This window comes from Periplaneta americana, chromosome 2 (assembly GCF_040183065.1).
Source record: "Periplaneta americana isolate PAMFEO1 chromosome 2, P.americana_PAMFEO1_priV1, whole genome shotgun sequence".
Taxonomy (NCBI): Eukaryota; Metazoa; Arthropoda; class Insecta; order Blattodea; family Blattidae; genus Periplaneta; species Periplaneta americana.
Window position 1 is genome coordinate 184,090,601 of NC_091118.1, and position 26,370 is coordinate 184,116,970.

The 26,370-nt window shown below is 35.1% G+C and overlaps 1 protein-coding gene across 1 annotated transcript in view; it reads left to right on the forward strand.

Moving 5' to 3' along the window:
- Positions 1-26,085, forward strand: part of LOC138695215 (uncharacterized) — a 101,038-nt gene extending 74,953 nt beyond the window's left edge. Inside the window, exons 15-25 of the mRNA XM_069819675.1 lie at positions 1,723-1,886; positions 3,456-3,562; positions 4,577-4,667; positions 5,533-5,718; positions 10,891-10,960; positions 12,527-12,726; positions 12,968-13,077; positions 18,335-18,403; positions 19,793-19,961; positions 20,061-20,240; positions 25,438-26,085. Of these exons, the coding sequence (XP_069675776.1) occupies positions 1,723-1,886; positions 3,456-3,562; positions 4,577-4,667; positions 5,533-5,718; positions 10,891-10,960; positions 12,527-12,726; positions 12,968-13,077; positions 18,335-18,403; positions 19,793-19,961; positions 20,061-20,240; positions 25,438-25,625 (1,534 nt within the window). The 3' untranslated portion in view covers positions 25,626-26,085. The remainder of the gene's footprint in view (positions 1-1,722; positions 1,887-3,455; positions 3,563-4,576; positions 4,668-5,532; positions 5,719-10,890; positions 10,961-12,526; positions 12,727-12,967; positions 13,078-18,334; positions 18,404-19,792; positions 19,962-20,060; positions 20,241-25,437) is intronic.
- Positions 26,086-26,370: the final 285 nt, after the last annotated feature.

Genomic DNA, 26,370 nt, shown 5'->3' on the forward strand with positions numbered 1-26,370 from the left:
TGGTCCTCCTCAGGTGAGTTTCACAATCTGCAAAAAAATCACACGTGAGAGAATCGTCTTCTTCTGGGAAAATAGTTACAAATAGCACAAAACATTATTATACTAATTTATTCCGTGGCCTCTGCTGTGTTACCCGTGAAAGTTTGGACGTGTATATTATTTACACCCTGTATAAGATTCTGAAATCAAATGTTTACGTAAAGCAAAAGGCTTGCCTCTCTGGTAGCTCAATGCTTAACTTTATACGAACTCTGTTTCGATCCCCGTGTCTCGACTCAAGTGAGCGAGATGGAATGATCAGGATCTTTCCTTGGATTCCCTGGATTCCCCAGTTTTCCTACAATCATTCCCTAATTTATGTTCCCTTCATCTTCATTGAATTATACGATTAAATTGTGTACGAGCTTCGGTGATGCCGGATGCAGATTGCCAGCCAGATTACTACTTTCTCGTGTAAAACTTATGAGTTATGACAGTGCACTGGCATAATCGATGGCACTCAGTTGGTGAGATATGCTGTGATTATTGACGTCTATCACAGAAAATCCAATAGTGTAATATGAATGGTCACGATATCAATAATTTTATTGAAGAACTCTCAATTGGTGAGATAATACAGTAATAAAATATTATCTGATAACCATTATGAACCTATCTGTACAATCTCTGTGGTATTTCCGATACTTAGGTAGGATCTTCACTCTTCTCACCAATCGTTTCTAGAACTATACAGTCCACGGAGTAAATGAAAGACCTCGTTTCGAATCTCTTTCATAGCTGGTTATATAATAACTACTAAGTTATTTAGTGTCGAGATTGGTAATATCGAGATGATATTTGGCGAGATAAGGCCAACGATTTATCACGGGATTACCTGATATTTGTCTTACAGTTGGGGAAAATCTAGGTAAAAACAAACGAGATAATAGTCCAAGCTGGAAGCGAATCCGCTCGGAGCGTAGCCCGTATCAGCAGGCAAACTTTCTTCCGCCTGACCTACGCCGGTGGCTTCCGAATAGGACTGAAGAGAATTAAAATGTAGACTACAGGAAATGGACAGATGATTTATTGAAATTCAAAAAAGTAGTTTAACTTACACAAAAAAAATTTCGTATTATGCAGAGTGGAAGTGAAATAGCCTTGCAGATTTTCTGAGCGAATACTCATATTGTATGTAACAAAAAACTATAATATCATATTGATGGAAAATTCATAGTTTTCTTTCTTTTTTTTTTTTTCAGAAAAAATGTTCCCCCCCCCCCAAATGTTCAACAACCTCTTATTCGTCGTAACTATTGCGAGTATGTTTCATTTACGTCGTAGTCCATACAAATTATTTTTGAACTCATCCAGATTTGAAGGCCGACATTCTAGCTGTTTCCACAGCGATGTTCCGGTCAACTTCGTCGCGAACGCAAGTCAAACAAAACAGGACGTCAAGACGAGTAACATTACGCCACCACACTTAATTATATGTATAAGAAATTACATCGTAACATGTTATTTCATCGGTTGTTCAGTTTATAGGTTCAAACGCAAGATATGGACTTTAATGTACTTCTTCACTATCTTTTTTTCACACTTTCTCTGAAGATAAACGAGAGTTGCGTTAAAAATATCTACTGCACACTAGATAAAAGAATTAAAACTCTGAATTCGTTTTGCAGATGACTCTTCCTATATCACGTCAGTGTTAAACTGGTTGTAAATGTACTTTTACAGGATGCTGGTCACTATTCTAAGTTTCCTCCTGGTGAGTCTAATGGCGTTACTGGCATATTACCGTGTCCAGACTCAGGCAATGATGGAGCTTGCGGAGAAGATTCCTGGGCCCAAAACGTTTCCCATCGTGGGTAATCTTTTGGACGCCCCACTTGATTCCAAGAGTAAGAGCCTTAAATCATTCTTTTGTAAATTATATTAACTATTTCGTTTATACGACATCATTCCATTTTAGATCAATGAAGTGTAATGAAATTTTGAATTCCAACCAATCACAGTCATACATCGCGATAATTTCTGCAGCTCGATTTATCACTATCAATTTATCGCATGGTAGTTCTTTTGTTTAGTTAGTGCCGACAACTGTTTCCCCGTAAATCAATGAGCATGAATCCACTGTACTAAATAAGTGCGAAATCCCACATCCACATCTACATCCTCATCTTCTAATTGTATCAAAAGAAAATGACACTCCTTCATGACAATTGTTCATTTGATTAATGTATGAATCATGTTATTTGTAATTATATTATAAAATTTTTAAATTAAATTGATTTCAGCAGATAGTGAAAATGTATTTCTCTTATAACAACAAGAATGATATGAACTGGCTTTTCTTTGATCTTCAACCTCTTTACTTATTCTTTTGTTTTTATTTACATTGTCATCTATTTTGTTTATTGTAGACTTCTACAACTTATGTTGCATGTGTTAAATAAAGCCTTTAGGAAGGTAAATTACAATTCGCTTATACTACTACTACTACTACTACTACTACTACTACTACTACTACTACTACTACTACTACTACTACTACTACTACCACCATCACCACCACCACTACCACTACTACTATTATTACTATTACTACTACAACTACCACTATTATTATTATTATTATTATTATTATTATTATTATTATCATTATTTTTTTTTCACTGTTATTTATACTCGCTTTAACATCTTTGGTCATATCACGAGTTAATCTTTGGTTGAAATCCGAAGGCCTGTGTACTATTATTGAGACTGGTTCTATTGTTGTGAACTAGATGGCGACTGTATATGTATTACTGATTTGTTATGAATATGATTTCGGTGATGAATGAGGCCGGTGATATTCAGGGATGTTGTGGCCCGAATTTCCTGACATTTGTCTTACGGTTGAGGAAAAACCCTGAAAAACCTCAACCAGGAAATTCAACCCGACCGGAATAGAACCCGGGCCCTCTGTGTAGAGACCAGCATGCTGACCCCTATACCACAGAGGTGGTCTATTATTATTATTACAGAGTGTAACAAAAGTTTCTATAACAGTACGTTAAAATTATTCTCTTGTTAATTTCCATTTTCTCAGGAACCATTACCAAATTTTATGGTGTAGAAGTTGGTACTATTTGATTGTGGTGTGATGGAATCCTTTATTATTAATTTGGCTTAAAATGTGATATTTACCATCAAATATTTGAAAAAAAAAACTAAAATTTTCACTGTACCGGAAACTTTTGTTACACTCTGTATTATTATTATTATTATTATTATTATTATTATTATTATTATTATTATCGAAAATTAAGTTCATCCCTACCACTAATAGACAGTCACATGATCATTTACGAGATTTGCCTCATTTGACCAATGAACTCTTCTAAGTGTGGAAACTTCTATAAACAAAGAAGTCAACTAAGAAATCTAAGTTATTTCATTTCAATTTGTCATGTCTTTACTTTCTTCAGAGTACTGGAACGAAGTAAAGAAGAAAGTGCAACAATATGGACCAATAATGAGATTTTGGATCGGGACGCGTCTGCTTGTTGCTGTATCCGAGCCTAAATATGTCGAGGTAATTTAGTATTGCCTAAATATGTTGAAGTAATATAGTACACAGTCTGTGAAAATAACATGTATTTCCATACGCTGACATAAAATAAATAAAACAATTTCATAATCTTCAATAAAGTGTTAACAATTCTTCAAATTATGGACTTATAATTTCCGCTCCCATACTTAAGCTTTTGAAAATTATTATCAAAATGATAAAACTTACATTTTTGGATGAAGTTATTCAAAAACTAAGACAATGATAAACAATGGCTTAATCTAACGTAATTTAGTTTATCCTCCAAGAAGTAACAGATCAATGACAGAGTTCTTTCGTATCCGATGCAACAAACAGCTAGTAAGGTATTACACTGCATGTTAAAATTAACAATATACCTACGTAATAAATTTGTAAAAAGTGAAACATTAACGAGTTTTCTTGATTAGTTCTTCACAGAGTTTAAATTAAAAAAATATATATAATTGCACAAAGAACTACGTGAACCACAAAATGCTCCTTTTCCTAATTTGCTCTCCGTAAGTTACTTGGTCGACTACATCTTTCATTTTTGGAATAATAGTTTGTTTTATTTTACAGAGCTAGAAATCGTCCCGAAATTATTTTACTAGTAACAAATAACTATTTTCAAAACTGTAAAATCCACATTCGTACTTCAGACAATTTCAAAACAAGATAAAATAAAATTAGCAACATAAAGTATAAAATTATGAAGTGACAAAATGTTTTAAAGTGAAATAAACTTAGCAAGTATCAAACTATTTCAAAATATAGGTACAATTAATACATATCAAAGTGTATCAAATTACTTTTTTTTCATTTTTGATAAGTTTTCAATGTTGAAACCAATTTCTGCTATTGAATTGGCCAACACGAATATATCAATTTTAAATAATAATTTAAAAGATTATTTATTAGACAATGACAGCTGCATACTTACAAGAATGTTCATTGTGACTGACTTTACAATGGGTTCTGAAGTGTTTAAGTTCAAACCATTCGTTATTTTACTTCCAGATTCTGCTCAGCAGTAACAAGGAAATCGAAAAGGCGCATATGTACAGCTTAATTAGACCTTGGCTGGGCGACGGACTGCTGACAAGTAGAGGTAACACAATACGACTTAAGATCTGGACGATAGCTGGGGTGAAGTCGAAAGATTAGTTCATTGAGATGATGCGTTTCCGTGTCCGGAAACTACACCAAAAAGACACGATTTACTGATTTTCTCTTAAACTGGGTAGTCTGAGAGGATGTTATTAATGTTGTTGTTATTATTATTATTATTATTATTATTATTATTATTATTATTATTATTATTATTTACTTATTTATGATTTTTAAGGAACCCGGAAGTTCATTGCGGCCCTCACATGAGCCAGCCATCGGTCCCTATCCTGAGCAAGATTAATTCAGTCTCTACCATCATATCCCACCTCCCTCAAATCCAATATTATCCTCCCATCTATGTCTCGGCCTCCTCAAAGGTCTTTTTTCCTCTGGTCTCCCAACTAACACTCTATATGCATTTATGGATTCGCCATTACGTGCTACATGCTCTGCCCATCATCATCATCATCATTATTATTTTTTATTATTATTATTATTATTATTATTATTATTATTATTATTTACTTCTGGAGCTGTAGAACTAAAGTGATCAATAATAAATCCAGACTATTAATTAAAAGTACTTTTTGCTAAATTATATATAGGTCTTTGAAGATAGCCTATTAATGGTAGAAGAAGAATGACGGTCATATAATTGAATTTTATACTAATCGCTTTTACCCAAATACATTGCATCCTATTGTGAATAAAATAGTATTTCTTCTTCATGTAAACTTATTGTGAAGACGTATCAGCAATTTCAAAACTTTCCTGAATATACAAAATAAAAATACGTCGATATACTCGTATTTGTTTCACATGTATAGTTCATAAAATTATAAACATTTTTCTGTCATCTACAGGGGTACGCTGGCATTCGTTCAGGAAACTTCTCACTCCGGCCTTCCATTTCAGAATCCTAGAGAAATTTGTACATGTGTTCAACAACAATGGCCACATTCTAGTGGAGAATCTTTCCAAGTATGTCAACGGTCCTGAGTTCGAAGTCTGCCCTTACATCACACTGTGCGCGTTGGATAATATCACCGGTAAGCACCTGCAGGACTTTATTTTATTTTAGTAGATTATTTTACGACGCTTTATCAACATCTCAGGTTATTTAGCGTCTGAATGAGATGAAGGTGATAATTCCGGTGAAATGAGCCCGGGGTCCAGCACCGATAGTTACCCAGCATTTGCTCATATTGGGTTGAGAGAAAACCCTGGAAAAAACCTCAACAAGGTAAATTGCCCCAACCGAGAATCGAATTCGGGCCCCTGGTTTCGCGGCTAGACGCGCTAACCGTTACTTCACAGGTGTGTAACCTGCAGGACTGAATTCAAACATTTTTAAACGAATGGGAACAGTTACAAAAGTAATGCATTATTAAAATGTCCTTTCAACCATTTTACCTTCCAGTTATAGAATATTGTAGCCACTGGCGAAGCTCAGGCGGTAACCTCAATACAACAATCTACTTGCTGAATTTAATTTAACGTCTCTTGCAAATCGTAGATTACTTGCTGAGCAACTTTGATTACATAAAATATTCAGCTGTCTACAGAATAATAACGAAATATTATCACAAATCCAGCTTAACGCTAGAACATCACATTTAAGAAATCGTCATTGTTATATTATTAAAAAAACCAAACACTTCAGCACATAAAAATTCACCAGTGTTAAAAATGTGTTCAAACTTCAATTAAATATGTAAAACATGGGATATAGATTTCAGCATTTCTTACATAAAATATAAACATTTTCTTGTTAATATACTGAAGGTAGTTGATTTTAAATAATATTGCTACCTCTTTGTTATTCTGTAATTTGCCATTTACAGCTACATTTTACATCTTTTGGTTATGATATTTACATTTATCTATTTTTCATTTATTTTCATTTTGTATTTTCCATTTATATCTATATCTGTGTTTTTTATTTAGGTAGTATCTATTTGCCTGTATTTTTTTTTTTTCATTTTTCATTTGTATTTACACTTATACCTTGCATTTGTATCTGTTTTATCTCCTTTTTTATGTTATCTCCAATTTTATGTTCTAAGCAAATATTTGTACTGTCTTTGTAACTGGGACTTTGCCCTGTTATAGACATAGGGGAGAGTCGGGTAGTATCGGACATCGGGTAGTATCGGACAGTGCGTTTCTTTCATCTACCCACCATATGGTAGTACCTGAATGACATGGTTACGTTTCTCTATGCGAGATCACAGAAACGTAACCATGTCAATCAGGTACTATCATCGTGTGGTAGATGAAAGAAACTCACTGTCCGATATTACCCGATGTCCGATACTACCCGACTCTCCCCTAAATAAATAACTAAATAACTTAATTAAATAAATAAATAAACAAATATGACTTTCAAAAATCCAGTTGCAATGTTTAAAATCAAGAAAGAGAGAGAGAGAAGCACGCCACTGCAATGTTTTGAGTTACTCATGAAAAGGTAATGGAGGGGATTGGAAGGAAAAAACATTTTCTACTAGACTGCTAGAGGACATAAAGTTAATGGTTGTTCCGCATTATTATGAATGCACTTACTGCACAAAGTGTAGATATATTATGACATGTCTATGACCGAGCGTCCTTGCCTGCATGCATGTCTTAGTTTTTATAGCCGCTTATCGGCCTTATCGTCTCACAGAGGAACAGTTTATCTGCTCGGAATGTCATTCGTGTTTATTTTGCGTGCAATACTGCATAAACATCAAAAACAGAACACATTTTGATAATATTCTATGACACCAAGCCTAATAGGACTGTAAATTTTATCTTCTTACGTACGGGCTATTCCATATGAAATCGATCAGTAAAAAACTTCGCATTTTTTATACTCTAATTTTTTCCCTACTTATACAAGGTGCTGAGGGGAGCGCATTTTAAAAAATGTACTATCGAAAGTCAAACGGTTTTCGTATTATTGAGCGACAAATTTAGCGTGTTTTATAAAAACAAGCCTCTTTCAGCGCTCAGAACTCCGGAACCATTTACTGCAGAAGATTGAACGAGAGCTTATTGTGAAGCTGACATTTGGTAGGTTATGTTAAGAAGTAATCCTTATTTTTATTGTACACAGAGAGACAGATAATCTGATTTTACTTGCTTTTAGGCTATTTGTAAAAAATATAAAAAATATTGAGAAAAAACCTTGCATTATTAAGAGTGATTCGGCATTATTTGCTTAGTGGCTCGGCAACAAGTTTCGAGGGTATTAAATAAATTATTTTCACACGCCTAGACTTGAACGGCGCAGTACCGCTCGCACTGGCCGAGAGCTGAAGATAAGCGAGCGTTGGGCGTCATTTTACTCCTGTGTTTATGAAAACCTGTGATAAAGCTAGCACAGCCATAACTGCTAGACGACACTTCACGTGTTTATGTCTACTGGTCTTGCTTCCCTCGGCTATCTCCAGCCTCACAGTCAGCTGGTTACTTCACGCGCGTACTATTTATTTTCTTTATTTGATATTTTCAATACTTTCTTATCAACGTGCCACCAGTAAAAAATATGTTTATTTGTACTTTCAATGCGGAATCTAACCATATATTTTAAACATATTTTTTCGTGGCCAAAGGCGTCTTAATGAAGAAAAATCTAAATTTCTCCATTTCCATAAAAAAAGTAAGAAAAAATGTTTACATGTCAATATAAACTTTAACTTCTCAGCATCAAAATAAACCATGATTTTGATCATTGGATGAAAGGGTTTCGGAGCCACAACAGTTTAAAATTGCTAATTTTATGAAAATACGATAAATTTAAATATTATTAATTTAAACACTATTACGTTCTGATGCCTCAAACTTTGCACAAAGCATTATATCACAGTTGTCTACGGACAGAAAAAGTTTCATTGTATTTAAAAATTGTAAGATCAATTTCCTCTATATTTCGATCGATTTGAGATGGAATAGCCCGTACGTTCTTTTACGATTACTAACAAATCCGCTTCGTAAGGTTTAATATACAGAGTGGGCGAGAAGCCCCGCTATACCTGTTTATTTTTCCTGGAAAACAAACCTGTGCATGACAAATGGATCGGTGATACTCGTATGACACCTGGCTGATACAGGGTGAGTCAGGAGGAAAGGTACATGGTGTGAGAGATGATAATATTGGTGATTCTGAACAAAAAAAAGTTTCTATGAACATAATGCCCTGTTCTTAACAGAATCTGATATACAGCTGTTTCAAAATCACGGGCATCAGTCTCATGTCCTTCATCACCACTCATACGCGGACATAACTAAAACGATGTTAGGTTGTAGGATCAATGAAACGTATCCTGGGCGTAGGATCGGTCGCGGTGGAGCCATTTCTTGGCCACCGAGTTCACCCGACATTACTAGATTGGATTACTATTCATGGAGTTGGCTTAAGAGCGAAGTCTAGAAGCACAAAATGGAAACTTCTCGCTCGCATTTTACATGCTTTTCTCAAGTAAAGGAATGTCCGAATCAGCTCAGATCAGCAACACGACAGCAGTCTACAAGAACTGCAAAGTGCATTGAAGTTGACGGTGGACTTTTTGAACATGTTCTGTAAAGAAAAGTAAACAATTAAACAGAACATAAGGTAACAATGTTTTAATTTAATATCACCTGCGTTTTTCATGTTCCTCATGGTTTTCTTCGAAACCGTTAAGAAGAGGACATATGTTCATATAAACTTTTTTGTTAAGAATCACCAATATTATCACCCCTCAAACCACGTACCTTTCCTCTTCACTCATCCTGTATATTCTGAGGTGTGAATATGGCGGGAGATATCTGACGAACTTGAGGAAAGCCATAACACACAGAAATTCCCAACCATTCCGAGAGTGTAACATGGCGAGGTGAATGCGAGAGTTTTCAGTGTGGAGAAGAGACTTGTGGCTTCCCTGTGGGTCCACGAGCGACCACATACCGGAAAAACCATGAGTAACAATATGCAGTCATATGTAGTGCTTAAGTCCAAATCCCTGTGTTTAAATTCATGACAGTCACAGGGCGAAAATATTTCATTTCCAAGTCTTTCTTCATGTGGTCGCGCATTATTGATCGCGGTACTATAGGCTAGTCCCGTCGCTCTAATTTCCGGCAGCCAATCGCGTTGCAGGTCGGCTACATTTAAACGTGTGCGTCTTGTGATTCGCTTATGAAGACGTTATTCATTTCTTAAGTTTCGATAAACACTTAATATAATCGCCCGCCATTTTGGCTCTTTCGTTGGCGTTCGCAGAAAGCACACGAAGACGTTATTTGCCGCTCAATTATTTGCTGAATTACAGTGCGTTTGATTTATTATCATAGAAGCTACGACATGATAATGTTTAACGGTGTGGCAAATGGATTCCTCGTATGGTAGCTCGGCAACGAAAGAACAAAAATGGCGAACGATACTACCTACCTAGACTTTATAGAGCCTTCACTTCCTAAGACATAAGCAAAGAGGAGGAGTCACGCGGGGAATAACACCGTCGCGACTGTAGCAACTCAGCGGCACGTTTTCTAGCCTGGGCGCAAACTTCTGTGCTTATGTTACGGTTATGTTTAATTTTCATTGTGAATGGGCCTTTACTTTTTAACGCAGGAGATAGTGTATGAATATACGATAAGCTTTCCTACTCCAGGTGTGACAGATGTATGTCCCAAAAAATTCTGTTTGGTTACTATACATGTACACCTTGAAAACGAATTCTTGATTGTACTTTATTTTCTTCTGTCCTTTCACTTTTTATGGTTCCAAGCCTGATCCTTTTTTATTAATTATATCTTTAATACATTTTACAAATCTCATTTCGGATATTCTTATAAATGTTTCGGTACTCCTCTTGTTTCTTAAAAAGTCCAGCATTCCGAGCTGCATGAAACATAATTCTGATGACAAACATGCAAAATTGTCTATTTTCTGCTAGAGTCCGCCAAAAGCAATGAAAATATCATTTGAACCTTTGTGTTCAATGCCCCCTTGTTAAAGTCTAACATGCCCACGAGAAAGATAGCGCCATATTTGTGCACGGAGGTACCTAATTTATCAATCACATTCTAGATAAAGACTACAGTATCAAAGAAACAATGGGATGAATTAAATTATCGTAGCCAGATTAGGAATATACAAATATAATTTCTTACAAATATTCTCACACGAAGCAATACGACTTGAAATTCTCTGTATGAATTGTAAACAACTCAGAAGTTCTTATCTGTTTCAGAAACTGCAATGGGTGTCGCCTTAAACGCTCAAAGAGGTGAAAACAGGGAGTACGTTGAAGCCGTGCGTAGGTAAGACAAATTTCACACAGAGGCGAAATGCAGAATGGAAAGCTTCGATAAAAACTAAAAAAAAAGTCAATATCGCATCTTTATCCTTGGCTAGTGTGTCTTAAGTTTTTCTTTTTAATAGCTTTTCAGAAACTAAAAATTATATAAAAAAAATGACAAGCTCCATTTACCATGCACCGAAGAATTATGAAAATAAAAACATAAATAAAAAGTTTACTTGATACGATAATCTTTAGACCTCCTACGGCTCGATGTAAAATGTAAAGAGTCCTATTTTTTTATTGTAGAGACTACAAGACAACTTTTGTACACCCTTAAGTTTTGAATTCCGGATTTTTTTTTCGATGAGCGCTAATGTATAATGTTATAAACAGTGTAAGAAAGGGACTGTTTGTCCGAATACAGGAATGTGAAGGATCAGCATCAAAACAAATTATATAAATTTTTAAAACAACAAATTTTATGGCATATAATAGCGAATATTCCAGAGAGCAAATAATAGTATTAATTCCTTTGCTTGTCTTCTGTATTCGAATAATCTGCAGTAAAATTTATGACATACGTTTCAGATTCAAACGAGAAATCTTGAATTTAAGAGGAAGGTGTGACTTCATTGATGGACCAATAGAGACGAAAGTCTAAGAAAAATCTAGAACAGGACTGTCACTGTCAACGTTACGAATAAGTAGTGATAGTATTGTAGCACGGGAAAAATAGGGAGAAAAAAGTGGCTGTGTGCTCAAACAAATCACTCACTGTCGAAATCAAGGTTGTATACGAATGTGGTTAATTGAGTTTGAAGAAAAAATTGTTTTTCCAAGAAATAATGTATAAAATCATAAATAAACTGAAGCATTTTCTTGGATTTGAATGTAATAAAAATGAAAAGTATTTATATTCTATGTAAAAAACTGTTCATAATCTATTTAAAAAAAAATTAGCTATTTAAAAAATATTTCACAACATTTTCAGAACATACGAACTTCAAATAATTAGCTTACTCTTTTATATCTTTGGTTTAATACCGTACTGTACAAATTACAATTATTCTCAAGACTTCATCTCAGATAAAAATAGTTTTATTTAACTAAATCACTGCTTCCTTTTTATTTCTGAAACGGAAACAGAAACGAAAAATTACTGTTTTCCAAACAGTATCTTCCTCGGCTTCGAGTATAGAAGAGCTAAAAGTTGAAACAGCAGAGCTAATTGAAGGGTTCAGAACCATAGTGGGCCAAGCGCCATTTACTAAAACCGTAGAAAACAAGGGTTAAAAACAAGTTATTACCATAATTCAATGGAAACATATAGCAATTAATACAAATGATACACATTAAAACTAAATGATATGTCAATCTTCATTAAACTACGGTATTCACTTAACTTTAACCCTTGCTTTCTCCGTTTTTAATAAATGGCGCTTGGCCCACTATGGCTCTGAACCCTTCAATTCATTGATAACAGACGCATTCTAATTACACTATAAATAGCTTTTTATCAATTTAACACGAAAAAAAATCATGTGCTGTATTACTTAATATTTAATACGGTTTATGCCATTCGCAGCCTTGGTCGTATAATCTACGCACGCGCAGGCAGGCCGTGGCTGTATCCGGACTTCATATTTCGCCTCACTGCTAATGGAAAGCAACAAGAGAAAGACATCTCCATCCTGCACGGAACGACGAAGTTCGTAATCAGGACGAGAAGAGAAGAGCTGCAGAAATCCAAGTCTCTGAACAATGCAAACAATGCCGAAGACTCTGGTGAGCATATTTTGCCTGTTCAATAACATCTAGAATTGTTCACAATGAAGGATAAAGTTCTTTACCATGATAATAACGCATTTATTAAGCCACCAGTGTAGCTCAGATGAGAGAGAGCTTGGCTCCAGATCTGATGCTTGTTTCTCAAGCTCATTTTCCATATTGTAACTTACGAAATTAAAAAAAAAAAAAATATATATATATATATATATGTACTAACTCTACTCTACGTTTGTTTAAGACGTTAAAAGGCGCGTGGCATTCTTGGATTTGATGCTTCAAGCTTCAGAAGATGGTTTCAGAATCACGGATGAAGAAATAAGGGAAGAGGTAGACACATTCATGTTCGAGGTAAGATTATTTCTTTCTTATTATTAGAGTCCTGCGTTTGGTTATTTTGAATACAAGTTATGTGTACGTCGAGCATACTATAAATAGCTCCGCTTGGTACGGAGAGCAAGTTGCGAGTCAACAGTTCACGCTGCGGTCTCTCCCCACACGCTCCGGTACTGTGTGTTTACTTCTATTCGTGTACCTGTGTCTATAACTCTGTGAACAACAGGAATAGTATCCATGTACAAAATACCACTTGGAAGTACTAAAATATTTATTTAAAGACAACTTATATGTAATAAAAGATCATTTTTTACAACCGTTAAACAAAAGAAAAATTTTTCAGGCGCCACCTTATTTTTCCCCACGCATGCAATTAGAAAACCTTTCGAGCTAAGATAAAGATACATATTTACGTATTAAACAATATTAAACATCTATACAATGCAAACATACGCTCTCAGAGACGTTTTGTCCTCTCCACTGAAGCTATGTACTGACAAAATGTTGAGCTGTGCAACAAATGTAATAACAATATTAACCTAAAAAGCACATTCAAATTTCTTCCTACAATCGCTTCTGATCACATTATGTGCCAGTCGTATTGATCCATTGTTAACACTTCATAATACCTAAAATCGTCTTCATTTTAAACTACATTAAACAATTTTGTTTGTTACTCTTCTTAAAACGGAATTTATTTTATTTTCTATTTGGACGAGAGCTATCTGAACGAAGATCCTGCAATAATTTTATAGCAGGAGTGATTCTAATAAACAAGTGTGTAAACAAACGTTGCTTCCAGATGGCTTTCGGCTTTGTGTTTCGCTTAATTTGGAGAGAACATTTTCCTGCAGCAAGGTGTTTAAACCAAATAAACATTGTTAGAATTTAATTCAGTTCAGGATCTTAGTAGAGGAATACGTATGTCCTATCATTCTGAGGAATAAACTTCTTCAATTCGGCTTTCTGATGTTTCCCGTAACTAATTCGCGATTAATCTGTACCGTTATCCTTCTTTTTTTTTTCTCAAATCGTCCGATATTTAACGCCAATGAAAATTCTTGCCATGCATCATATTTCTTGTTTCTATTTGTATAGTCCTACATTTGACATCCTTTATAAAACTGGCCGATCTCTGTAAACGCCTACTGAAATAAGTGTACTTTCTCGATTCCATTTCATATTGAAACATAAGTAGTAATTAAGATATGAAAGACAAGAAATTTTAATATGAAATTGGATTTAATTGTTCAGCAACCTTGAGTCTTAAACAAAATTAAATGTTCATATCTACAGAATGCTAACAACAATGTTGCGCAGCTGCAAATGTGTCTTAAGAATATTGTCAACATATGTTTCCAACTTTTCTTTGATATTTACCGCTTACTGACAGAAAAAAACTTTTTTGTTACCATCATGCTACCAACATTCACAACTCCTTTCTCAAGTTTTTCTTGACAACACTTATTGTCAAAAATGTTACGATGGTGTAAACGAGCCTTGCTCTTTATAACAAAAAAATATTAATCGCTGTTGGTCACTTCTTTAATGCATACTGGACTAATAGTAAACTACTGTAATAATCTGTTAAATTTGAAAAATATATGAATTCAAATAATCATTCTTAATTAGAGAAAGGATTACAAATCAGACTTTAAAAAATTATGTGCAAATATTATTATTAAGAAAAACAGGATATTGTTTAAAGTCAGTCAGTTTAAGTAAAGGTGGTTTAAACCAGCCAACCTTGAAGAAAGCATTTTATTTGCCTGCACAAATTAGCTTATATCTACTTAAATATGTCTATAATACAAATCAGGTCCAGACAAAAATGTAGTCTTAAAGCTAATTATACAAAATATCCTTAGTAAAATAATTATAATAACCATAGGAAATAAACTATTAACATAAAAGTTATTCACTGCTAAAGAAGTGCATAATGTACTAGAATAATTAATTATAAACAAAAATATATCAACTAATAACGGAAGAGGAGCTAACAAAGTATAAAACAATAAATACCACCTGAAAACGCTCAGGTTATATCCACATTACACAATTCGTAGATGTGGAAATTTATAAATAGATATTGCATTTAATGCCTTAAAATATTGCTATAAATTTTAAACATTATAGCATACAGCAAAATAATATTAGGAGCGATTACTATACAGCCCACACGAATGCATGTCAATTTGTATAAAATACAGTACATGTACACTATCTATGTAGGGTGAAGGTTGGTGAACCGTGACATGAGCAATATCGTGACAGTTTAAGAGCGTATCACATTATTACAATATTATGTAGAAAATATGAAATAATATGTTTTGCATTTCACAATAAATCCAATCTAATATTACGGAAGTAATGTTAACAGAACTAATAAAGTTACACAAATAATTTATCAATATTTTAGAAATAATGCAGAATTGTCCTTCATATAAAACGCAAAACAGAAAGTAGGCCTATTGAATTGAATTTTACAGGAGGGGGGGGGGGCACTATGGCCCAGCACTGCGACCTGTTACGGTCTATTGCGCTAACCCTCAAGCTAGGCGCATTCTCAACCCCACATCGGCCGACTACACTAAAGTCCGCTGCGTACCCAGGTGTCGAGCAGGCAACCCCCCTCGTCCCTAGGCCAGCCCCCTCCGTGCGTCGCCAGCCGGCGATCGGGGAATGCTATGAAATGATGACGATTTGGAGAAATGGTGACGGAATGATGTAAATGCCCAACATGGGATAAAACGGGAGAACCCCGAGAAAAACTCCAACTGCGACCTTGTCCGCCACAAGTGTCATTATGGATGTTTCAATGAATGCCATCCAGGCAACATTTCGGACTTAAACAATCAACGCATGTATAGGGTGCGCAAAAGGCCAAACTGTGATTAAGTAAAAAGCCAAGGCCAGGTCTCTGGGGTCACAGAAGGTTTACGATTGTACTCTTGATGAATGAATGAATGAACGAACGAACGAATTCCATAATATGAAGCCGATAAGAACCAAGCGAGTTTCAGTTGCGAAATTCTTAAAATGAATGTGTGGTGGAGGTTGATGTGTGTTGGGACATTCACACCCATGGATTTCTTCATGTGGGGATATGTGATAGAACACTGTTTTCTTCGAGAAAATCCAAATAACCTACATCCTGTGAAAGAGGGAATTGTATTGTATTGTATTTATTAACATTCCATGGTATTCATACATGCTTACAGCTAGAATATGGAACAAGTCAAAAAACTTAATACTATTATAAAATCTTAATTTATAGTCACAGTCTAGATGAAATATATACAGACGAGATTTACAATATAGTCTACTAGTACAACACATAGTTTTAGTATCAATTTCATGAAGTGTTATTGAATGTCATGAATTCACCAGTGGCGGCTCATGCATATTTCTTAGGAGGAGGAAAGAAGTTAACAGCGCAAAATGACACCTGGAGAAAAACATGCTACAAATTAGCCTACATGCATTCATGTAAGACCAGGTAGTGTTGGGGTTGGCCTTCCCTTTTGTATAGCAATAATCTGTTTTTGTAAACTGAGTTCCTAAATTGTCCAAAATATAATATGTTTTCACTTCCATTCATTGTTGAATAATTGCACAAATTAACAATTACAAGGAAATTCAACCTCGCAGCATTTTTCACGCACACTACAGCATCACACGTGTTGGAAGAGACCAGCTACTAATACGTAACCGAAACCGTTTTACGGAAATGAGAATGAGAAATAATCTGTTAGGAAAGCGAGAAAACTGCACTCACCCACGTGGTCTGTGTTGCCACATGTGCATTTTACAAGTCCAGTATCACATGCTTTTTAAGAATGTCAGTTCTTGTAAAGTCATACTACCGTTATTGTTCAAAGCTACTGGTGGCCGATTAATTTGTTTATGTTAAAAATAATGTAGTCTGGAGTACTTTCAATTTCAAATATATTTGTACAAAACTGACAACTTGGATGTTGTCCTGTCTAGTAGACAATGAATGGAAGTGAATTTCAGGGGTCAAAAAGCTCTGCGATACTAACTTAGAACTACTTCCTCTTTGTTTTATATAAATCCAACTTCAATTTTCAGATATCCTCGAAAGTTTCAAACCATGAATAGTAGCTTATATAAAGTGCAATGAATAATATATTTTGATTTATAATTTAAAAAAGATTTATATGATGTCTTTCATAGCTTTGCGTTAAAACTGTTTTTATTGTGCCTCCTCCTAGATGTGTTATAATCTGGTTGAATGCAGCATCGCTAGATGGCAGCGGTAGCGAGCTTGCTGCACGACCAGTCTGTTTCTATTTCCCGCCCATGCGCTGATTCAGAGGAGGATCTCCTCCCTCTCCGTTCATTTACTTGCTTTAAAACTCTGCTTCTTTCTCTGGCCGCTAGCGCGCTGTTGTCTATGTATGTTAACTGCAGTAAAGGAGGACTGGATTGACTTTCCTCCACACAAACAATCTCGCATCCTTCTCACAGTTTTCTAGCAGCACATGAGTGCGCGTCGTTTAAAACTCGATCAACCGAAGTTTTCTTATAGCTGTGAACTTAAAAGTTATCGAATCTTCCTCGAATTTCAAGGCATATATTTAATTTGATATTTACTTTCAAAAGAAGAAAAATGTGAGGAGGACGTTCCTCCCTTCCCTCCCCCCAGGAACTGCCACTGGAATTCACCTACAGAATAGAAGGCGTGAGAAATTAGGTACTTCTTTAATTTGGCCCTAAATAATTTTCACGTCACATAACACCTGTTGAATCAGCGCACTTGAAAATATTATGTCTCTTGATGTATGCAGAGCTGCGAATGGCGTTCTGTTAAACTTGAAAACAAAACTTTGAAAGTTTCCATATATTAAAAAAGAAATCACTTATTTTGCTAGTGTGTATGAAATCCCGAACATCTTATACGATAATCAATTTCATAACCAGAAAAGTGCATCCACAGCAGAGACAAATTGTTAGCATTTCTCTTGAGTTTTGCATTTGAATAGAGTCAGGGAGAGGAAATTTAAATTTACAAACATCGTACGTTTTTGGTGACAACTCTATAGTTTGGTAGGCGTTTGAACTTAAAGATATCGATAATGTCTTGTTTTCTCAGTGTACACACATTATGTAGTTAGTGTTATTTCATTATAATATTAAAAATTACGCCAGTATAAAGGCAATATAGTCTCACAATTACTTTAGCCTTTTAAACTAATAAATATTTTACACACGTGAGCAAATATTACACATTTATATGCTTATTTCTTAGGGTCATGATACGACAACATCAGCCATGACCTTCACTCTCTGGAGTCTGGCGAAAAACCAAGAAGTTCAGGTAAGTCTTTTCAAATAATCACAGATCTTATTTCTTAATATTAAAGATATTTACTGATGAACTAGTAAATTATTTAGATTAAATAAATGATAACTTCGCTGTGTTAATATTTAAATTATAGTTATTAACACAGTGAGGTTATTTATTTATTCTAACAGTTATATTACTGGTTGTTCTGTATGATTATGAAACTTGGACTCTCACTTCGAGAGAGGAACAGAGGTTAAGGGTATTGGATAATAAGATTGTTAGGAAAATATTTGGAGCTAATAGGGGTGAAGTCACAGGAAAATGGAGAAAGTTACACAACGCAGAACTGCATGCATAGTATTCATCGCCTGACATAATTAGAAACATTAAATCCAAACGTTTGAGATGGGCAGGGAATGTAGCATGTATGGGTGAATACAAGTTTAAATCACAAATATATCCAGATTAATATGTTAATACTTAAGGATATCTATCCGACTGACTTTCCAAAATTAATATATCTTAGCCGTTGCAAAATAAACTAAAAGAGAGGTTTCTCTTATCTCTAAAAATATTTACCGAATTATGTCTCCAATTGAAAACTTGTCATAATAGTACATTATGCAACGAGCCTATAATGATAATAATTAAGGAGCGAGTATGGATGTTTATGAAACGAGCGCAAGCGAGTTTCATAATTTTCATACCAGCTTTTTAATTACCATTATAGGCGAGTTTCATACGACTTTTTATGCTCGACCATATTTCTAACTTGAAATTATTCATTTTATTTGTATCTAACTGACCTTGAGCAATACCTCGTAAATTGTGAGATGTGCGCAGACGCGAAAGTATTGATTTTTTCCGAGGAACATGTCCACATTGACCTTGATAGCCTATAAGAACCTACAGAGTAAACTAAATATTAACTTTGATATAACATTGAAATTAAATTAGACATTGAAAAACGAGATGACAAATTGAATTTATTTGAATATTATTTACAATTAACGCTAATTATTATAGTAACAGAACATAACCTTCTGCGACAGTATTGGATTTCCAGCCTCCGCGACTTTTCTCTTTCGATTGCATATCCGAGAATAATCGATACTTGTGGTTTTAAAGCGGTACAAAGCTGACTTGTCATTGGCTGAGGTTTTATAACGGTACAAAGCTGACTTGTCATTGGCTGAACACCTGTACTTTAATGAGTAGGTGTACTTTAATGACATGCATTAAATGACTGCTACCAGGTGTATAATTACTACATTTCGGCATGGTCGAGCATAAAATATATTACATTTTAAGATATGTAAAAGGTATTGAAAGAGTATCTAAGTATATTGCTTGGGCAGGCTTCGCTGTTTCACATGTACTGTATATGTAGAAAATCATGATAACTTAATTTATTTTCAGGAGAAAGCTTTTCAAGAATTATATGATATTTTTGGAGATTCTGATCGTGATGCGACATTTCACGATCTTCAGAATATGAGGTACCTGGAGATGGTGATTAAGGAAACATTGCGCCTGTACCCAAGTGTCCCTGCCTTTGGAAGAAGACTCAGCGAAAATCTGGCTTTTGGTTAGTACCATCGACAAGTGAAAATATCTGCAAACTCTAGACTTCTAGAGTAAAGAATAAGATCACTTCATTCTATATCTACATTTCTTGTTCTTTCAGGCGACTACATTGTTCCTGCTGGAGCCGATATTGGCGTATTACCGTATACACTGCATCGAAATCCAAATTACTTTCCTAATCCAGACAGATTCGATCCAGATCGTTTTCTTCCGGAAAATTGTGCAGGCAGACACCCATTTGCTTATGTACCTTTTTCTGCAGGTCCCAGGAATTGTATAGGTGAGTATTATCCGCATTTATTCTTTTACATGTTTTCGTCTCTTATTCCCCCACTTTCATTTTACAATCACAAGAATGAGACATTCTCGATGCTAGCTTCAATCTATCTCACTTCCCATCTAGCTAACTTTTGTAAGAATTTGTAACTCCATGTTGAATCTTTCGTACAATACTTTTAACACTTGAATATAAGTAATTGATTAAATGGCGATCTTACACACCTTCAAAATATACAGAAAACCAACCACCACCACCACGCACATACACAACACATCTAATCACCCCACACAACACAAACATGCTGCATTCAGGACAATGGTACACAGATTACTCAACATACCCATGAGCCAACAACATTACAATGAAGAAGTGAACACAATCAAATACATAGCACAAGAAAATGGTTACAGCCCAAACATAATGGACAACATCATAAGGAAGACAAAACAAAAACTCAACAAACACAAAAACACACAAACACAAGAACACAAGAAATACATCACACTAACATACGAAAACAAAAATACACACACAAGATCGCATCCTCATTCAGGAAACAGAAATACAACATAGCATACAGAACAGAAAACACACTACAAAGATATCTCAACACACAAATAACATAAACAAATAAATACAACCACACATGCGTATACAAGCTCATATGCAATAGTTGCGACAGTTTCTACATTGGACAGACAGGCAGATCATTCCAAACCCGATACAAAGAACACATTAAAGCAATAACCAGAAGACACAATACATCTACATATGCCGAACACATATCTAATACCAACCACACTACAATAACATAAATACAGACATGGAAATCCTACACATACAACCCAAGAACCATAAACTAAACACACTAGAACAATATGAAATATACAGACACACTAAAACACACCCTAATCAAATACTCAACACACAGATCAATTTCAGAACACACACACTATTTGATACAACTCTTCATCACACGAACGCATCCACACAACAGGCAGCGAAGTTGAGATGACGCCGAGACACAGAAGGCTCTCAGGATGGTGTCAAGTAGCACCGAAACAGGTGTAAGCCGCACATGCTTACATAATTAACACGAGTAAGATCGCCATTTAATCAATTATTTAATTTGTAACTGTCATTAAATTAAAATACTAACCATGGAAAGGTGCCAAAACTGGTCTGTCATAAAACCTGTTCAAAATATAAAAAAGTCATGTTTCTGGAAATTTTATGGTATGCCATATAATGTCTCCCCGTGTTGTACATCTTTAAAACTGATAGTATTTAAAGACATACTAAGCACTGAAGTTTGTGGTCTTTATTCAACGTAAAAAAGTCACGCTCCCACCCAGTTCTGAACGCTCTGTTTCCATTATTAGCTTTTCTCAACTTATTGTTAGACATGTTGCATCACTCAATACAATTTGAATCACAGTTAATTGTAACAGTTCCACACACACTGTGTTCACTTTTTACGGGATGCGCGTAATACCTTTGTGCTAGAATTGCCAACCTAATTTTTCACAAAAGCCAAATGTTAAAAAACAGTCTACATCCCCATGACCCGTGAGCCAGCATTCAGGGAGCAGTCACTATTATTTTAAGGGTGTCATAAATACTTCCTTCTTAATTACTTCAATCTTTTATTTTATGTTTTCGCTTGAAACCGACACAATATGAAAAAAGTTGTCAAAATATTAAAATTATTTTCGCAAAATATGGAAATATTAAATAAATATTTCAATACTAAAATATCTTCGTTCCTAAACCTTATGGGCTATTCCATATGAAATCGTTCTTTACAAAACATCGTATTTTTTATACTCTAATTTTTTCCCTACTTATACAAGGTGCTGAGGGGAGTGCATTTTCAAAAATATACTATCGAAAGTCAAACGGTTTTCATATTATTGAGCGACAAATTTAGCGTATTTTATAAAAACAAGCCTCTTTCAGCGCTCAGAACTCTGGAACCATTTACTGCAGAACGTTGAACGGGAGCTTATTTTGAAGCTGACATTTGGTAGGTTATGTTAAGAAGTAATCCTTATTTTTATTGTACACAGAGCGACAGATAATCTGATTTTACTTACTTTCAGGCTTTTTGCCCATTTGTAAAAATGTAAAAAAAAAATTTAGAAAAAACCTTGCATTATTAAGAGAACTTCGGCATTGTTTGCTTAGTGGTACGGCAATAAGTTTCGAGGTTATTAAATAAATTATTTTCACACGCCTAGACTTGAACGGCGCAGTACCGCATGCACTGGCCGAGAGATGATGATAAGCGAGCGTTGGGCGTCATTTTACTCCAGTGTTTATGAAAACCTGTGATAAAGCTAGCACAGCCATGCGCTGCTAGACGACACATGACGTGTTTATGTCTCCTGGCCTTGCTTGCCTAGGCTAGCTCCCGCCTCATAGTCAGCTGGTTAGTTCACACGCGTACTATCTATTTTCTTTATTTGATATTTTCAATACTTTCTTATCAACGTGCCATCAGTAAAAAATATGTGTTTATTTGTACTTTCAATGCGGAATCTAACTATATATTTTTAAAATATTTTTTTCCTTGGCAAAGGCGTCTTAATGAGGAAAAATCTAAATTTCTCAATTTCCTTAAAAAGTAAGAAAATCTGTTTATATGTCAATATAAACTTTAATTTCTCAGTATCAAAATAAACCATGATTTTGATCATTGGGTGAAAGGGTTTCGGAGCTACAACAGTTTAAAGTTGCTAATTTTATGAAAATACGATAAATTTAAATATTTTTAATTTAAACTCTACGGACAAAAAAAGTTGCATTGTATTTAGAAATTGTAAGGTCAATTTTCTCTATATTTCGGTCGATTTGAGATGGAATAGCTCATATGGTTTACAATAGTATTCGCAAAATATATCTTTAGAGATTAATAGTTTTGTCTATATTTAATAAGCTAACAAATAGGTTATGATACAATAAATTTGCATAGCTAATTGGTTTGTCAGCATTATCGAATCTTTAACCGGATGCAAGAACTACTAGGTGGTTTATTTTTACACTGAAAAGAACAAAAAAAAAAAAATCTTATATTGCTAGACTCAACGCTGGTTACAGTACAACACAAGCAACTTATCTATGATCTGTCCCAGGAATCTGTAGAGTAGAAAGACGAAACAAGACCTCTGCGCAAGTGGTATGTGGGAGGACTGGGACCAATGACCGCTCTGAGGGGAGTTATTGGTTGAACGAAGCTATACTAAAAGCCAGGTTATGAACCGACTAAACCGGAAACAACGTTCTGTTGCTCTCTTTCTGAGCTCTATTGCCACATAGTGGCGCGAGATTCAAGGCATGTTCAGCGTTTGTCACCGATATGTTTAAAATAACTGCTGTCTATAGTTCTCGATAACACTATCAAAAATATTAGTAATTAAAATTGCTGTTTTAAGAAAGCACGAGCTAATGACGCTGGTACGAAATGCAACTCGTAATGCACGTGGTACTGCAAATGAACTGGGAAGTTTGGCTACACTGTCTCCGTGATTCCGTTGCCAGATTTTCGTTAGCAGACGACATTTTTACGTGAGGTCCAATGAAAAGCTCCGTTCTCCTTTTCCCTTCCAACCCCTCATGCTCAACGTGTCATCGCTGCAGAGGCTACCCCTCTAACCCGCACTTTCCTCTCGCCCTGCCAACTACTTCCTGTTTAGTCGGTTCATAACCTGGCTTTTAATATAGCAATCGTTTGAAGGATTGGATAATTTCTATCTGAACCCTACTCTACCTTCTACCACGAGCCATCTTACCCCTTAGCGGCCTCGAGCTGATACTGCCCGCAATACACCCCGGCACAGATAGACTCCGTCCCCCATATGCGTGAAGTTCCTCCATAGATTCCTTGGACGAACCATGTATATTTCTGGCAAAGTATTACACCTTCGATCAATTACCATAATACTGTTTTGTATGATGAAAACCCCATGACGTTGCAAAAAGAGGAGAAAATAAGTAGATAGTAAAATTAATTTTCGAAATCCATTTAAAATATGAATTTACATTATAAAAGTAGACATGGCGACACTGAAAAGATTTTCATTGGATTCGAAAGAATGGGAAAAGGTGGAATAGAAACCATTTATTTTATTTCGATTTCTCGAATAATTGATACTACGAGCTCAATAACTCTACTGTAAAAGAAAATTTGGAGATTTCACTTGTCCTTGGGTATTCGGGAACATGGTGGAATGGGAGACTTGGATTTTCGAAATGTTTCCTGCTAAACATCTCTACTGTCCCTTTGTAATGTTTGTAAAGCCAAGTTCAGTGGCAGTTACAGAAATATTAACGGAGGAAAAAAAATCGTGCAAATATAAAAAAATGTGAATCTTTTTTTTTACGAAATATGAAGATTCTTTCAAAATATTAAGAAATATTAACTTTTTTCTTTAATTGCATTCAACACATCGCAAAATCCTTGTTCTCTTACCTAGCAGCAATGTTTAGAATATGGAATTTAATAGTTTGCCTGTCCCTAGATATCACTCTTATGGCCGGCTTCTCCAAGTAGCTATTGTTACAACATTTAAACGAATGTTCAATTCTAAATAGTTTGTTAAATATTGATTTTTCATGTCTTCAACACTGGTTTCTCTTAACCGACAATCTGTTAAATTTAAATGTAGGATTTTAGGCAGTTAACTCATTTGAGAGATAGTTAAATATGGCAGATGACACCACAGCTGTCTAAACAGAAGTTTTGAAAACAATACGAGTATTTTATGTCTCTCTTTAAGTAATGTTTCGTGTATGACTAATAACAGTAATAACACAGTCTAGTATATACAGTCACGAAGCTCAATACGTAGTAAATATGCAAACATTAGATAGTTGCTCACCACTAGGATCGCTAATATCGCCTCATTACAGGCAATGCAAAATAGTACTGGCACAGTCTATTGTTTCTAGGACCCTCAAAACTCAAGCTTCGTGACTGTATATAGTAGACTGTGGTAATAACATAACATTTAAAATACTCTTTGGAATGTTAATATAGGGAAGATAATCTTTAAAAGTCAACTGATATCATATTGGCTGTTATTTTTATGCTGAGCTATTATATACTGAATATTTGGAAAATGTGGGATCTCAACGTGGCAAGGTAACTAGGAATGATGATTTATATACTATGAGCACTGCGTTGTCTTTGTTCCAGGTCAGAAATTCGCTATGCTGGAAATCAAGAGTACAATGTCTTTACTGCTGAGAAGATTCAAGATACTCGGAGGAGACTCCGAACAGAAAATTAAGTTTATGGTGGATTTTGTTATAAAAACTCTGACTCCACTGAAAATTAAGCTAGTGGACAGGATAAACAATTCTTATTCCACAACAAAAAGATAATTCTAAGAAAGAGACAGTTACTGTAGACTATAGTCACAGTCTAGTACATACAGTCACGAAGCTCAATACGTAGAGAATATGCATCCAATGACAGTTGAACTTTAGTTGCTAGCCACTAGGATCGCTACTATCGAACAGTCTATTTTTTCTAGTACCCTCAGATGCTAACCGCTTGGAGCATTGTATCGCGAGAAATGCAAAAAATCACCTCACGCTTCGTGACTGTATGTACTAGACTGTGCTGTAGTGTTGTTCAAAAATCGGGACATATGAAATCTAAAAATATGTTATGAGTAATAGAAAGACATTCAGTCTCTGTAAATAAGTCTTAACGTCATGGTATGTCTTTTCAATTGTTTCATATCATATGTTGAGCTTGCTTATTATTTATTTATTTTTTTATTTTACAAATCATAGTTGTCAAAGTTACGTCTGGGATGGATATTGTATTCTCTTTTTCAGAAATATATTCCTCGAAGAAATTATTAGTTTTATCTATGTAGGTACGAACTGAAATTACTGTTTTTTTTATTATGATGAAACAAAGAATATGCTAACTCCAGCTGACGCCAGCGTTTTTGGCGTGTGTCCTAGAGTATAGTGCCCAGTTTGTGAGCATGTTGCTAGTGCAGCTGAGAATGGTACCACTTTCTATACACGACACATCAGCCGTTTGTCAAACAGAGTTGTCAGACTGGCTGCGGCAAAGGTAAAACACTCGCACTTAACGTTCCCATTACTTATT